The following is a 16446-nucleotide window of genomic DNA, read 5'->3' on the forward strand; positions in this document are numbered from 1 at the left end:
CCCAAAAGAACTAGCAGGGAAAAAAAAAAAGATCAGTGAAGAAATCAATTAAATTTTAGAAAGAAAGAAAAACAGTAGAGAAAACCCAATGAAACCAAAAGCTGGTTCTTTGAGAAAATCAATAAAACTGATAAACCTCTAGCCAGATTAAGTTAGCAAAGTGAACACAGAAGATGAAAATTACCAATATCAGGAATGAGAGGTGACATCACTACGGACTCTACAGATACTAAAAGGATCACAGGGAATATTACAAACAACTTTATGTCCAGAAAAATCAACAACCTACATGAAATGAACAAATTCCCTGAAAATCTCAAACTCAAAGCTCACTCAAAAAGAAACCGGTAAGTTGAATAGTCCTATATCTATCAAGGAAATTGAATTTGTGGTCAAGAACCTTTCAACAAAGAAAGCTCCAGGACCAGATGGTTTCAATGATGAATACTGTAAACATCCAAGGAAGAAATGATACCAACTGTATACAAACTCTGACAGAAAATTAACAAGGAGAAAATAATTCTGAATTCATCTTATGAGGTCATCATTACCCTAAAACCAAAACCAAACAAAAACATAATAAGAAAACTAGTTTTCCTGTAATGTCTGTAGATACATGTAAAAATTCTAAAAATTTTAGAAATGAATGCCCACCTTTTCAATAATATTTGTTATCCATAATTTTTGCAAATGTCAAGTTATACTGTCTGAACCATTCAATAATTTCTCTAATCCAACAGAAAAGTAGCAAGAGATATCAGAAAAAAATAATCAAGTATATTTATGAATTCAACTAAAAATCAAAGATGTGGCACTAAATCTACAGAACACAGTTAATAGAGACAATGTCATTTGAACAAATAATGGGTAATATTAAGTCATTTTATTTTCATTAACTGATTTTTAAAAATCAAGGAATACTATATTACCACAAAGCTACTTGTGCTAGTAGCCTCCAAAGATGATTGCCCCTAATCCCTCCATCCCTATACATATATGTATGTCATTCTTTCCATGAAGAAGAAGAGTCAACTCTCCCTCTCCCTGGGCTGGCTTTCTGCCTAGCTTTGAACATGGACTATGATCAAAGTGATACTGTGCCAGTTCCTGACTTAGCCTTTAAGTCTGGCAGCTTATACTTTCTACCTCTTGGAAAAGTCATTCTTAAAAGTCAGCTCTCATGCTGCACGGAAGTCCAGGCTATCTGCTACAGAGAGGTCATACAGAGTGGCCCTGGAAGATGAGACAACACATGAAGAGAGAGATCACTGGAGGAGAACCAAGAATCCAGACATGTGAGAAAGGCTTTCTTCGATCTTCCATCCCAGCCCATGTGCCAGCCAAATGCAGCTGCTTGAAAGATCCATGTGAGACCAACAGAACTGCTCAGGCAAAACACAAAATCATGAGAAACATATACTGTAATTGTTTTAAGACATTAAATGTGGGTAGTTTATTCCACAGCAATAAAGAACTAAGAAGCGTCATTCTCATAACTTGGCCATAATGTCGTTTTATTGCTCAAAGCTTCATTTGAGAAGTACCCTCCTCATTTTTTTCTTAAAAGCACTGGAAATTGATGCTTGCTGTGTCCCATTACCAAATATCACATAAACTGAAACTGAATTGTGGGGATAAAAATTAGAAAAGAATTTATAAATTGCTTTATGATATCTTCATATGAAAAGCAATATATAATTATAAAATATTCTATATTCTTTAAGAACTGCAATTCTTAGGGAAAAGAATTGGGGACAAGAGGTTAAAAAAAAGTATGACACCCTTAAGTCTAAATTTCACAGCTTCTGTTAGTTTATCAATCTTAAAAAAAAGGAATCTGCATAGAAATTTATATTACTAAAGAAGCACTGTATTTGACAAAATCAGAAACAGACCTCGTATCTATTTTGACGAAACTTCAAAAATTTAAAAAGTATCTGATACCAGATGTCATCTTCAGTGTGGTATACACAGTAATTACCTAGTCCTTACAAATGAAATGTAACCTATTACAAATTATTTTACTCTTTTGGACAGTATTAAGGGAAAAAGATACTGTGAGATTTTAATTAAACATTAGAGCATAAGATACTCTCCAAAAAAATTAATCCTCTAAAACAGAAACCTAACAAGGTATTAGGAAAATAATTCACAGAGTTACACTCTTTCCTTTACATAATCTCTAACATATAAATGTGGCTGTTTTAGGTTGAGAGATGCATGTGCATACATGTGCTTAATGAATGAATTCAATCATACACACTAGAATATAAGAAAAAGACTGTCTAGCCCCAAAATTAGTCAAAAATATGAATATATAATTGAAGAGGACTATAAGGAAAAGAATACAGTAGTTTTAGTACATTTTGTCAAAAAAAAAATCAATTCCACATACATTTGCAATGTAAGAGATAAACCAAATAAAGTCCATGGGGTAAAAAGGAGGCTCTCAAGAAGTTCACCTCTCCGCCCACATCTCTGTGCTCTACTGCTTTTTCCCAAAGAAAGGGGAAGCTCTAATCTGATTGGTCAACTCTTACAACACCGATTATGCTGCTCCTCCCTCTGGGTATGGATTTCAGTAGGTCCAACCATCCCTTCTTTTCTTTCTCTCCCTCTCTGTATGCTAGCCATTGCTGAGTTACGGCACCAGGCATTAAGTAATAAAATTCCAAGAACTGGATTCAGACTTAATGGGAAGATAGGAGATACTGATTATACTTTATACCTAAGCCATAAGATGATAATCAGCTGCTCCCAGAGAGGTCGATATTTGTCACTAAAAAATTAAGCAGAGTTTTGTTTCTCACTGGCTGTTGATCCTTTTATGCTGTGCTCCTTCACATACATTATCTATACATGGGTATAGATAATGGCAGCCTGCAGACCAAGATTAGGCACCTTTGAGTCCTCTAATCAAATTCCTTTGAAACATCATCATCTTTTAATTAAAAAAAAAAAAAGATCAGCACTTGAATCTTATTTCAAGGCCGTTGCCTCTTCTCTCCACCACCCCACCCCCCCCCGCCTCCCCGGGATCTTTCTCTCTCCAAGAGTTTTCAACCTGCAGAGCAGATATTGTGGCAGTATTTGACCACTAAGGAAAGTAACCATCTGCCTGATCCAGGCGAAAGAGAGCAGGTAGGACAATTCTCTGCAAAGCTACCATAATCAGTAGCTGTTCTCCTCATCCTAACGGCCATTTGTCAAACAGTGAACAAAGAAGAAAACGTATTTTATAAATTATGAGGACATTCTTATCTCAGAATATTTGTTTACAATCTGAATGACAGACATAAAGGACATACAGTTGATTCTTGAACAACATGGTTTTGCACTTATATGTGGATTTTTTCCCAATAGTAAGTACTACATGATTCACTGTTAGTTGAATCCTCAGATTCAAAGAATCACAGATACAAAGGAATCCTGGATATGGAGGAACTGCTGCTTCAGACGAACCACAGATATGGAGGAACCAAGGACACAGAGGGCCAATTATAACTTATATGCAGATTTTTAACTGTGTAGAGGGTGGAGTCACCAAGTCCCCACATTGTTCAAGAGTCAACTGTAGTTCCAGAGCCATTTATCTTAAGGAAGTGATAGTAATACTTTACCTGTTGAACCAAGTTATTATGATCGTTATAGAATAGTTAGTGTACAAATGTTCCCTTTCTATACTGTTTGTTATTTCAAACTATTTTACACTATTTCACTTTAAATGAAAATATAAAATTACAATGAAAATAAGATATAGGCCAATAACACAATGGACCCCCTAAAATTCAAAATACTTCTGACTCTACCAATTTTTCATTTCAGTGACAGAATCCTAAGACTCTGCTTTAAAAATATGAGAATGTTTAATTATCTTTATGCGGATAAAGTAGAATATCAGCTAATAATATCTAATATTCACTGAGCACTTAGTATGAGAGCACTTTACATGTACTACCAACTACATCTTAATCTTCACAACTCTATGAGTTAAGTACCACTGTTATCCCCCTTTTATAGATGAAGGAACTAAAGGATTAAGAAACTTTCGCCACCATTACACACATGGTAGACCGAGGACTTAAACCCAGGAAGTAGGACAACAAAAACCTCACTTTTAACCAGTATTCTCTAATATTAAAATTCTACTGATTTTTCCAAGAGTACTCTCATAAAAAGTGAAGTTAACTAATATCCAAGCACTGTGTAAATGCAACAATTTGACATAATATTTTGAGAAACAGAGTACAATCATAAGAGAAATTATCTGTACAATTTTGTTTCTAATATGGCTTGGTTATTTTATGAGTATAACAATTACAGAGATTACAGAGGCTCCAGATATACGAATCAATAAAAAGAAGTGAACTACACACTGAAGTTGCACAGTATATAAAGTCATTATATACTTAAACAAGATATTTAACTTCTCTAAATATCAGATGACTCAACTGTAAAATGGCATAATAGTACCTATCTCATATGATTCCACTGAGGATTAAATGAGATAATATATAAAAAGATACTGCTCAGAGCCTAGCACAAAATAGCCATATAATAAATGCTTATAAGTGATAATTAGTGAAGATGATAAATTCTAAGATAATCAACACTAGTAATTGCAAGAGGAAAATACATTATGTTTTTATCATTTATAATCAACCTTTACAGAAAAAGTAAAATCTATCATACTTTTCCATTTTCATATCTTTCAAAATGTTTGTCTCACTTCAAAGTTCCTTTAAGTAAATTTCTATATTCAGTTGCAAAATTCTTACATCCATCAGTAATAGTATTTCTAGTTAGTGTTATAAAATCCCCACTTTGAACCTGTAACTGCCTCAAAAGCATTATTATTAATCATTGCTATTAAGCAGAATTTTAGGAATTATACAGAATAAAACAGCGTATAGCTGGTATAGTTTGTTATTGAATGATGTACTTTATTATTGAAAGGATGAGAATAATCGGGATCTGACTTTAAATTTATGAGCACAGTCAGATTTCAAATTAAGTGTACACGTGTACAAACACATGCAAAAGAAACTTTCTTCTCTCTGAGTAGGTGGGTAAAGCTACTTGTGTTTTTCTCTTTGCAATGACTGAGAACAAGGGCAGGGGATGGTTAAGGTGACTCAAAGAAAAAAGGGATTCAGTTTTTCAACAAGAGGCTAAGGTAAGCCTTCAGGCAAGACACATAGGGTTCTTACACTTCGCCAAGATCAACATAGAATGTTACTCTAATTAGAATATAAATTTCAGATAAGGAAAGAACAATTAACTAACTCTAAGTTGTGACTGGATAGCTCACATGGTCAGCACATAGGAAAAAGAGGATTTTAACTCAGTCTAACGCCAAACAGTTCTTAATCATGGTGCAAACTCCAAATTACATGGAAAATTACCTTAAGAATTAGTGTTTTCCTACCTAAAGATTAATTTACAATCTATTACAACAAACATATTTTCACATGAAAAATGGTATGTTAAATCTATTTTGAACACCTGTATCTTTAGATTAATCTCAAAATATCATTTTTTACATAAGGGAGTTTTACAGTTTTCTGTAGCAACGAAAAACATAATTTACAATTCCCATAAATATATAAATTGGCGTTTATTATTCCGGAGCACTGAGGGAAGGAAAAAGCTGCTTCCCTCACTGGATCAGAAGCAACTATTAAAATAAAAAGCTGTAATTTCCAAGACTGTTCATTTTCCTGCTGACATTAGTGAGGCTGGGGCACCAAGTAGGAAGTACACCAAAGCTATTTCAGCTTCTGCTTTCAGGAGAACACACAATGCCAAATGGAAAAGGACCAACTCATTAGGGAAAACATTTTATTTCCAAGTTTCTAAAATGGTATTAAAAAACAATAAGGGAAAAATGCAAATCATAAAATAGTATGAAGGCATATCAGTCACGTCTTCCTCACAAGCCCTATCAACATGCAGTGCTAATTGCTAAAACACTGAAATAAGTGATGCTTCAGTTATCCGGTTTTAAACAACAGGTTTAAGATTCACCTAAATAAAACCACCCACACCCATAAAATGGCATATCATAAGATAACTGTCTGACAATTTCTGCGAATGGCAGTTGTTAGTACATTTCTTCCACACATATAAATGTTGTGAGTAGGAGAGCAAGTTATTCTTTTCTACCTTTCTTTTATGATGAGTTGTAGAAGCATCCATCTCTTCCTCCCCTATATTATCAATTTGTGAAGTTGGACTACAATTCATTCTCTCTTCTTCTTGCCTCTGAAGTCTGTCTGCTACAGCCTGAATAGCTTCTGTCCATTCTTCCCTATAAAAATCAGTAAAAATTCCCATTAATAAGGAGTGGTAAATGATTCAAATACTCTTTAATAAAATATAAAATCAACACAAAGTCCACTCTAGAATAATACATATCCTCCACCTTTACTCCAAAACGGAATTAATCTTGAAAGCATTTTACATTACAGGCCTAAAGTTTGTAGTAGCATTTATTTGCACGTATGTTAAAGGAAAAAAGAAGGAAAGGTTGAGTAAAATCCTTTAAAAGTACAGTTAAATTTTAATTTGCTGCACACATCTTATCTAAAAAGTACTGACCCCCAAAAGTTTGCTCTACTTTTTTTTTTAATGTTTTGTTTAGCCACTCTAAGTCCATCATTGACATACTCAGTTTCTTTACTGTGGTCCAACAGAAGTTCTAAGAATAAGATTTCAAAGCCAAAACATTTCATTGTTCAATGATCATAGGTAATTTTCTTTTTCAAAACATGGTAAGCATAGTTTATAGCTTAAATAGTAAGTCTCAAGAGCAGCAGTATCAAGCTCTTATTTTTTGACAGTTGTGCTATGTGCCCCAGCAGTATACTCGCCTCTTGTCACCCAAGGGTGAGGAGCCAGCTGGTCCCAGGGTAGGGGTCTGGCCTGCATTTGCAGATTCTGTTCTGCAGGCTGTGGGGTGGTAGTTTTCTTGCTTCTGGTGTCTGCCCTTGTTGGGTAAGGCTGGTCTGGAGGTCTGCGCAGGCCTCCTGGTGGGTGGAACTGTTTCCTGGCCATTTGGTGGGTGGGCTGTGTCTAGGGGCGTGACTAGATGAGGTTGCAGGCTCAGGAAGTCTTTAGGTAGCCTGTCTGCTGATAGGCGGGGCTATATTCCCAGCCACTTAGCTGTTTGGCCTGAGGTGTCCCATCACTTAAGCCTACTGTTGGGTTAGGTCCAGGTCTTGGTTCTAGTGACCCCAATCAGATGTCATCCTCCCAGAGAGTTTATGCTGATGAATACTCCCCAATATGTCTGCCACCAGTTTTTATGTCCCCAGGGTGAACCACAGCCACCCCCTCTCCCCCAACTTCCCCAGGATACCCTCCCAGACCAGCAGGCAAGTCTGGCCCAGGCTCCTATAAAATCACTGTTTCCGCACTGGGCCACGGTGCATACAAGATTTTGCACCGTGCACTTTAAGTATCAAGTCTGTTTCCCCAGTCCTGTGGAGCTCTTGCAATTTATTTCCACTGGCCTTCAAAGCCGAATGCTCCAGGAGCTCCTCCTCCCAATCCCAGACCCCTGGCCTGGGGTGCCTGACCATGGGAGAACCTGCACAATATAATCACTCTCCAGCTTGTGCATCACCCGCCCAGGGAGTATGTGACCTCGTTATATCGCAAGCACACCCGTTGTACCATTCCACTGTGGTCCCCTCTTTAGGTCTCCAATTGTAGAAGGTCCTTTTCGGTCAGTTCCAGTCTTTTTTTTATCAACAGTTGTTCAGTAGTAGGTTGTGGTTTTGTTGTGTTCAGGAGAGGAGGTGAGCTCAAGGTCCTTCTATTCTGCCACTTTGACAAGAACCCTTGGCTTAAATCTATCACTCTAAAGTCTTTTGAATTAAGCATTTATTCCATTTACATTTATAGTAGTTACTGATAGGTATTTATTTATTGCCATTTTGTTTTACTGTTTTCTCATTGTTTTGTAGTTCTTTTTTGTTCCTCTCTACATTCCATGTCAATTGTTTTTGTTGATCTATCACCTCAATCTAATCTTTGCTCTTTTGAAGGCAAAATAATATTTTTCTCTATATGCTTTGAGGATTTTCTTATTGCCTTTTGTTTTCAAAAGTCTAATGGAACTAGATGGGTTTTCACTCTATTTTTTTCCACATAGGACTTATAGGACTTCTTGAATATGTGGTCTGATATATTTTTTTTTTTTACCATTTTAGAAAGTTTTCAGCCATTATCTCTTCAAATACTTTCTGCCCTTATTTTTTCATTCTTTTTGAGACTCCAATTGTGTATTATGTGAGACCATCTCACTTTGTCTTATATTCTATTCTTATTTATTTTAATTTCACATCCTTTTAATTCTTCATGTTTTATCTGGATATTGTTAAAACTTATCTTTGAGTTCACTAACTTTCCCTAATGCTAAGCCGAATTTACTGTTAAAACTAGAGTTTACCCACTAACACCAATCATTTCAAATATTTTATTTTTCAATTTCAGAATTCCCATTTTATTCATTTTTTGTCATTTCTATCTCTATGCTGAATTTCCCAGCTTCAACTTTTATTTCCTTGAACATACTAATACATAGTTCTTTTAATCTGTCTGACAAGTCCATTTCCTGGAGCCATGTTGTCTTGAATCTTTATGTACTTGTTTTTTTTTTTTTTTAATAAGTATTGAACAATGCACATGAAAAAGTAAAGAAACAGTTTGAGGCCTAGTAAGGTATAAGATATAATCTTCCTTTAGAGATTTGTTTCTAGCAGGCACCAAGGAGACTAGCAAAAGTGGATCATGTTAACCAAATTTAAGGGCTGAAATAATTTAATGCTAGACTTAATTCCTTAAAGGTAAGTTTATACTCAGTTTACTTTTTATTTTAGGGTATAGTCCTTTAGAGTGCTAATCTAGAACAGTCATTTTTGATTACTCCTTTTGGTAGGCCCTGTATGCCAGAGTATGACTCCCCATCTGACGGTTACTCCATATCTTTAATATCTCATACATGTCTTCTAGAATTGACAGACAACCCCAGTGAAAGAGCTGGCTCACCTCTCTGGGTTTCTTTCTTCCATAGTTTTGGCCCATAATTCTTCACAACCTTATTGGCTCTTCAATGCTTTTTTTTTTTTAATTCTGTCCAGTTTTTCCAATGGCCTAAATTACTTAACTAACTATAAGTGAACTACACAGGTGTGTGTGTGTGTGTGTGCCTGTGTGTGTGTAGGAAGCTTCCTATAAGGCTTCCTTCTATCTCATCTGAATCTAAGTGTGGACAGTAATGGGCACCAGTTCAGAAGTTTCTGAGAACAAAGGTGATGGTATGGACTACCACCCACTCATTCACCATAGTCCCTCTTCCTGGCTCAGTGCAGAATGGCAGGAGAAAACCTCTAACTCTCAGCTTCCTCCCTGGGGAGGGAAGAGTTGGAGCCAGTGTCCAATGTTCTGGCATTTCAAAGGGCTCCTAAAGTAACTTGTTTCTTTCTTGCTTATCTCAAAGTGCTGACAAGACCTGGTCCACTCTAGATGCCCAAAGACCACTGATAACCAAACATAGCTGGGAAGTGTGCTGCATTTTAACAACACAGTCTTAAACAGTCTTCAACAACTAATGGGTCCAAGAAGATATCAAAAGAGAAATTTAAAAAATATCTTCAGACAAATAAAAAGAAAAATGCAACAAAACGAAACAGGGGATGCAGCAAAAGTGATCGTAAGAGGGAAGTTTTCAGTGGTAAATGCCTACATTAAAAAGGACAAGAGATCTCAAATAAACAACCTAACTTTATACACACATACCTAAGCCTACGGATAGGAAAAGGGAGAAAATAATAAAGAGTAGATCCGAAACACAAAATAGTGAACAGAAAAATTCAAAGTAAGAGTTGGTTTTCTGAAAAGATCAAAATTAACAAACCTTAAACTAAACTAGTTAAGAAAAAAAGAGAGGAGACTCAAATAAATAAATAAAATCAGAAGTGAAGGAGGAGACATTGAAACTGGTATCACAGAAATAAAGAGGATAAGAGATTACTATAAACAACTATAGGTCAACAAATTGGATAACCTAGAAATGGATAAATTCCTAGAACCATACAAACTACCGAGACTGAATCAAGAAAAAACAGAAAGCTTGAACAATCCAATAATAAATAAGATTAACTCAGTACTCAGAAACCTCCCAACAAAGAAAACCCTAGTACCAGATGGCTTCACCTGTGAATTATATCAAACATTCAAAGAAGAATTAATACCAACCCTTCTTAAAGTTTTCCAAAAGATAGACGGGAAAACACTTCCAAATACAGTTTATAAGGCCCGCAGCATCCTGATATCAATGCCAGATTTAAAAGACATACACAAGAAAGGAAAATTACAAGTCAATATCCCTGATGAACTTAGATGCAAATCCTCAACAGAAGTGAACTTATGAGTGCACTAAAAGGATCACACATCTTAACCATGTGGGATTTATCCCTGGGATGCAAGAATGATTCAATACATGCAAATCAATCAATGTGATATATACCACATTAACACAAGGAAGGATAAAAATTGCATGATTGTCTCAACAGATGCAGAAAAAGCATCGGTATTCAACTCTTTTTCATGGAATAGAAGAAAATTACTTCAACATAATAAAGGCCACACATAAAGGCCATAGCTGACATCATATTCAATGGTGAAAAACTAAAGATTTTTCCTCTAAGATTAGAACAAGAAAAAGATGCCCATTCTTGCCACTTCTATTCAACAGAGTTTTGGAAGTCCTGGCCACAGCATTTAAGAAAAAGAAGAAAAAAGAAAAAAAAAAAAAGAAATAAAAAGCATCCAAATTAGAAAGGATCATGTCTCAGCAGATGACATGATCTGATCTACAGAAAACCCCAAAGATTTCACAAAAAACTTTTAGAACTAATGAATGAATTCAGCAAAGTTGCAGGATACACAATTAACATACAAATCAGGTTTATTTCTCTATACACTGACAATGAACATTCAAAAAGGAAATTAAGAAAACAATCCCATTACAATAGCATCAAAAAGAAATACTTAGCAATCAACTTAACCAAGGTATAAGCTGAAGCAAAAGTCTTGTACACCAAAAACCACCAAATACTGCTGAAAAAAATTAAAAAAAAGAAATCAATAGAAAGACATCCTATGTTCAGGGATAAGAAGGCTTAATATTGTTGAAATGTCCATACTACCCAAAATGACCTATAGATTCAATGAAATCCCTATCAAAATCTAAATGGCTTTTTTTTTCAGAAATAGGAAAACAATCCTAAAATTCATACAGAACTACAAAGGATCCCAAATAACCAAAACAATCTCAAGAAAGAATAACAAAGCTGGAAGCAACACACTTCCTAACTTTGAAACATACTATAAAGCTGCAGTAATGGAAAAAGTATGGTGCTGGCATAAAAAGAGACATAAAGACCACTGGAAAATAGAAAATAGCCAAGGAAAAAACCCATGCACACATGATCAAATGATCTTCAACAAGGGTGTCAAGAGGTGGAAACAGCCTAAAATGTCCATTGATGGATGAACGGACAAAGAAAATACGGACTAAACATACAATAGAATATTATTCAGCCTTTAAAAAAATAAGAAGGAAATCCTCTCATACACTACAACATGGATAAAACATAGGACATTATGCTAAGTGAAATAAACCAATCATAGAAGGACATATTGTATACTCCCACTCATATGAGGTATCTGTAAGGCATGAGATAGTCAAACTCAGAAGTACAAAGCAGAATTGATGGTCAACAGGGGTGGGAGAGACGGAAATGGTGAGTTGCTATTCAAAGGCTATAGAGTTTCAGCCATGCAAGATAAAAAAGTTATAGAGAGCTGCTATATAGTAATGTGCATAATAGTTTATATGTACCCGACACTTAAAAATTTATGAGGCTAGATTCCATATTATGTTTTTTAATCATAACTTTTAAAAGAATGTACTAAAAAAGCTGAGAATATTTTGAAAAAATAGTAATAATTTAAGTATTGCTTTATTACATGTTAAAATTTTATAAGGATTCTCTAAATTAAAACCATGCAGTCCTAGTGCCAGAATGACAGAAAAATCAAACAGAAAAGCCTAAAAGTACAAATATTTATGTATATATGCCACCCATAATCAGTAAGAAAATAATGCATTATTCAATAAATGAAGCTGACACAACAATCTCATCTTTTGGGGAAAAAAAAAACCAGACTCCAAACTTATATCATGCAATGAAATAAATGTAAGGTTTTTTAAAGGTAGATTAAAGATATACATTTAGTTTTAAACAGGTAAGGATTTTAGACTGGCAGGCAGACTACAGAAAACCTAGAATGTTTCTAGCTGTAACTGTCTTTTAAAGTCTCCATTAACATTAAAGTCATATAAAGTCTCCAAACCCCAAACTCTACATTAATATAGAAAAACACACTCCACAGCAAATACAAATATGCTGTTTTTCATTTTCACTAAAACTGCTTTCTTCTGCTAAGTCCTAAATACAAATGAAAACTAACTGTTCCAAAAAGTAGTGTGATAATATTGTAGGAACAGCAAACTAAGTATTTTAAATAATATGAAAAGGAATATATATATATATATACACACATATAACTGAATCACAGCGCTGTATGTACACCAGAAATTAACACATTGTAAACTGACTATACTTCAATTAAAAAATAAATTTCAAAAATGTCTTAAGATATGGCTTAAGTCCAGCTTTACAAACATAAATGGCAAAATGAGTCATGCTTGAATGGAATGTAATATTTTCAAAGAATATATATTGACCTGGGAAAAGTTCTACTCACTCAGTCAGTCAACAAATACTACGTCAGACCCTGGGCTATGTGCTAAAGATAAAATAATGAGCAAGGAAGATATGATACTAGCCAGTCAAGAATCTTACAGTCTACTGAGAAAGGCAAACAAAGCTTACAGTGGAGATACACTTGAAACAAAAAGTACATGGAGATTGTGTAAGTATACAGCACGGAGTCTGACCCAGTCTACAACAGTCACAGAAGGTTTTGTAGGAAATGTGACACTTTTAAGCTCAGATCTGAAAGATACATGGTAATTATCCCAATCATGCTTATGGGTGAAGGTATAAGCAAACTGAGGACCCAGCACGTAGAAATGCTCAGGGGAAAACGGGTGCATGGGGAGGGAGGACATACCAAGTTTCACGTATACCAAAGACCTAAACACATCTACACAGAGTAAGACTGGAAGTGTATAAAAGAAAATATTACCAGTCCTTAATTTTGGTTACAGAATTAGAATTCTGAGTGATTTCTCATTCTTTTCTATTTCTCTTCTTTTCTATAGTTTCTAAAGTCATCAATCACATATTCCCATTTACTATTTAGTGACCAAGAAAGTATTATTGAAATAATCATTTACTATGTTTTAGGGGGCAGTTGTTTTTGTTTTAAATCGAAAGACAAAGCTCTTAGGACCTAACTTATTCATTTGGAAAATAAGGCTAATAACATTTAACTTCACAAAGTTTCTGATTTGGATCAAATATGATAATGTGTACAAAAATGACTGTAGTTGTAGGGCCTAACTCAGTATCAGAGGCCCAGATAAAAGGACATTAAGAGAGAATTAGAGGCTAAAGAGGAGTCTGCAGAAACTGAAAGATCAGGAGGATGAAATGTGGCCCTGATGAAGCTGGTGAGCTAGTTACTAACATTTTGCACTCCCCTCTTTTGCAATGATGACAGTCAATGGCAGTCAAGTCTGATATTTTCTTTTGCTCACTGAGCTTAGACCCAGTCTTAGAATGCTCAGCGTAACACTCCAGCAGCCACTTGCACAATGGCATGCTACCTGAACTTTTTATCACTAGCCTTAGAATTCCAAATATGAACACAATCAATTACACATCTTTTTAAAAAGGTGACTTGGTGATTAAAAACTTCCTCCTTAGTTTTTATTTAAACTTTTAAATGTTCTGCTTTGTGTTAAAAAGTATAGCTTATACCACTCCTAGAGGTTTTCATTTAGTATTTTGAAAGTCTGTTTTTATCTATTATACGAGAAATAGATTAAGGGACTACAGCATTTTACAAATGTGTTTACAGATATTTACAAATGATCAAGTCAGATACACATACATCTTTAGATTAATTGTTGCTTCTTCACAAAATGGAAAAAAATGAATTTCTTACCTTTCCTCTGGAGTATCTACATGAAATGTTCTCTCTATAACAGTGGTCCACTGGAGACATCTGATAATAAATGTGTTTGGCTTTGGTCGTTCTGTTTTCATTAACTGGCATTCTAGAAATAAAATAAAATGTCTCTTTTAATATACTTATATTTAAACCAAAAAGTAAACAGTTAAGAACATCAGAGTTCTACTCTAAACAAAACCACTGCACCCTCACAGCTTTCTATGGATCTCCACTCAAGATTGTTCACAACCTGACCTCAGCATTCCATTCCAACCCATCGCCCATTTTGGTCACATGCTCTACTAACAGCCACACACTTTCCCCAAATACATATTGCTCTTTCCTATATCTATACCTCTGCTCCAGCTGATACCGCTGTTTGGAATATCTTCCATTTATTTTATCCCTAACCACATGCACTCACCAACAGTTGAAACAACATCTGTCCTGTAAGGTCCAGATCAAATTCTATTCCTTCCACAAAGTCTTTTCTAACAACCTGGTCCTAGACTGGGCCATTCCCCCCTCTATATTCTCATAACATTCAATTACATCCCCCACGCTATATTCTTATTGCTTATTACTGTATCCCTCATTTTTCACTAAGCATAGAGTATCTTATATCATTACTTATCATTTTAGAAGGTATCCTTATCCCTACCTACCTTGTAAGCCTTTGGCAGTATATGCTTCCTAAAACTCTTAGTAAATCATAGCACCTAGAGTAAGTCAGTTGAAAAGTGATAAATTCTGTCAGGGATTATCTAGGAAGACTTCAAAGAAAAGAAGCATAGAATCAATACTTTTAGTCACTATGCTAACACCACTGTGGATTCTAGTTTTGAATTGTGGATTCAACCCAACCTTGTAGATTCAATTTTTTCCCCCTACCATTAACTATGCAACCTTGGACAAGTTCATTAATCTCTCTAGTCTTCCAAGTATTAAATGGGAAACAATAAGAGTACCAACAACATAAAATTGGTGTGGGTATTAATAATAAGTCAGCATAATACTTAGCACAGTGTGTGACACACAGTAAGTTTTCAATAAACACCCGAGATTCACTTTAAAGGATACATGGCATTGGACAACAAGAGAAAACAGGATAGGGTTGTCTGACACTGCTCTTTTGAAAGAAACTAGTTTACCTCTAGTGGACAAATTCACAGTGTTTCTCCATGCTTATCTGCTTTACCTTGCTCTATCATTAGCAACTATCAACTACATAGGCTTTTATAGGATCAAGTCATTAATCACATTAGACTAATTCTTTACTGACTCTTTACACTAAAAGATATCATTCATCAAGAGTCTCTGCTTAGTTCCCTTCTCTTTTCTTAAGCTTTTCAGCCATCATCTCTCAGCTTACTTACATCAAAATTTAAATTTCTATCTTGGATTTCTAATTTGTGATACATATGGCTAATTATACAGTGGATATTTCCACCTGGTTGAATTATTGGTGCCACACCTCAAACCAAATCTATCTTTCCTCTTAAAACTATTCTTCCTCCTGGCTTTCCTAACTTTTCCATCATCCAGACTGAAAACATGGGGTGATCTTTGTGACACTGATAGTATTTGCTGTTACCTGGTTTTTCCATTGATGACATTCTACTTCAGACTCCCTCTGCCCAGTGCCTAAAGCTCCCCAGGTCTTCCTATTTAGAGATGTGGAAAGGCCAGATAAATTACTTAAATACAGAAGCTAAGAGACATCTGAACTCATCTAAAACTGAACTCCTGATTTCTCCCACCCTTGCTCCCCCATCAAGCTGTACTATAGTTTTCTCCATCTCAGATAATGGCACCTCCATTTTCAATTACTCAAGTCAAAAACTGTGGAGTCATCTCTAAGTTGTCTCTTCTCTTACATCTCATTCTGGAAATCCTGTTGACTCTGCTCTCAAAATATATCAGTATCACTTCTCACCTCTTCTACTACCTTGGAACAAGCCATCATTATCTCTTGCATGAATACTCCAAAAGCCTTAGAACAGCTCTCCCCTGCCTCTCACTGCAGTCTGTTCTCCAGATGTGTAGCCAGAAACCTTCTCAAAATGAATCACAAAAAAAAAGAAAAGAAAAGAAAAAGAAAAAAAATTCTGCAATGTTTCCAGTTCACTAAGAATAGAACACAAATGATCAAGAAGGGTGCTACATGATGTGGGCCTCCCACCCACTCCACTTAAGTTTCTGGCCTCCTCCCCTAGTGCTCTCTTTCTGGCC

The 16446-nt window shown here is 35.4% G+C and overlaps 1 protein-coding gene across 14 annotated transcripts in view; it reads right to left on the reverse strand.

Moving 5' to 3' along the window:
• Positions 1–16446, reverse strand: part of AKT3 (AKT serine/threonine kinase 3) — a 209477-nt gene that overhangs the window by 72108 nt on the left and 120923 nt on the right. For all 14 annotated transcript variants that reach the window (XM_072948587.1, XM_072948585.1, XM_072948588.1 and 11 more), the window contains 2 exons: positions 14209–14320; positions 6166–6310 (listed from right to left, as the gene is read on the reverse strand). In XM_072948587.1, coding sequence (XP_072804688.1) covers positions 6166–6310; positions 14209–14320 — 257 coding nt within the window. The remainder of the gene's footprint in view (positions 1–6165; positions 6311–14208; positions 14321–16446) is intronic.

The sequence above is a fragment of the Vicugna pacos genome, chromosome 23 (genome assembly GCF_048564905.1).
Source record: "Vicugna pacos chromosome 23, VicPac4, whole genome shotgun sequence".
In the NCBI taxonomy this organism is placed as follows: Eukaryota; Metazoa; Chordata; class Mammalia; order Artiodactyla; family Camelidae; genus Vicugna; species Vicugna pacos.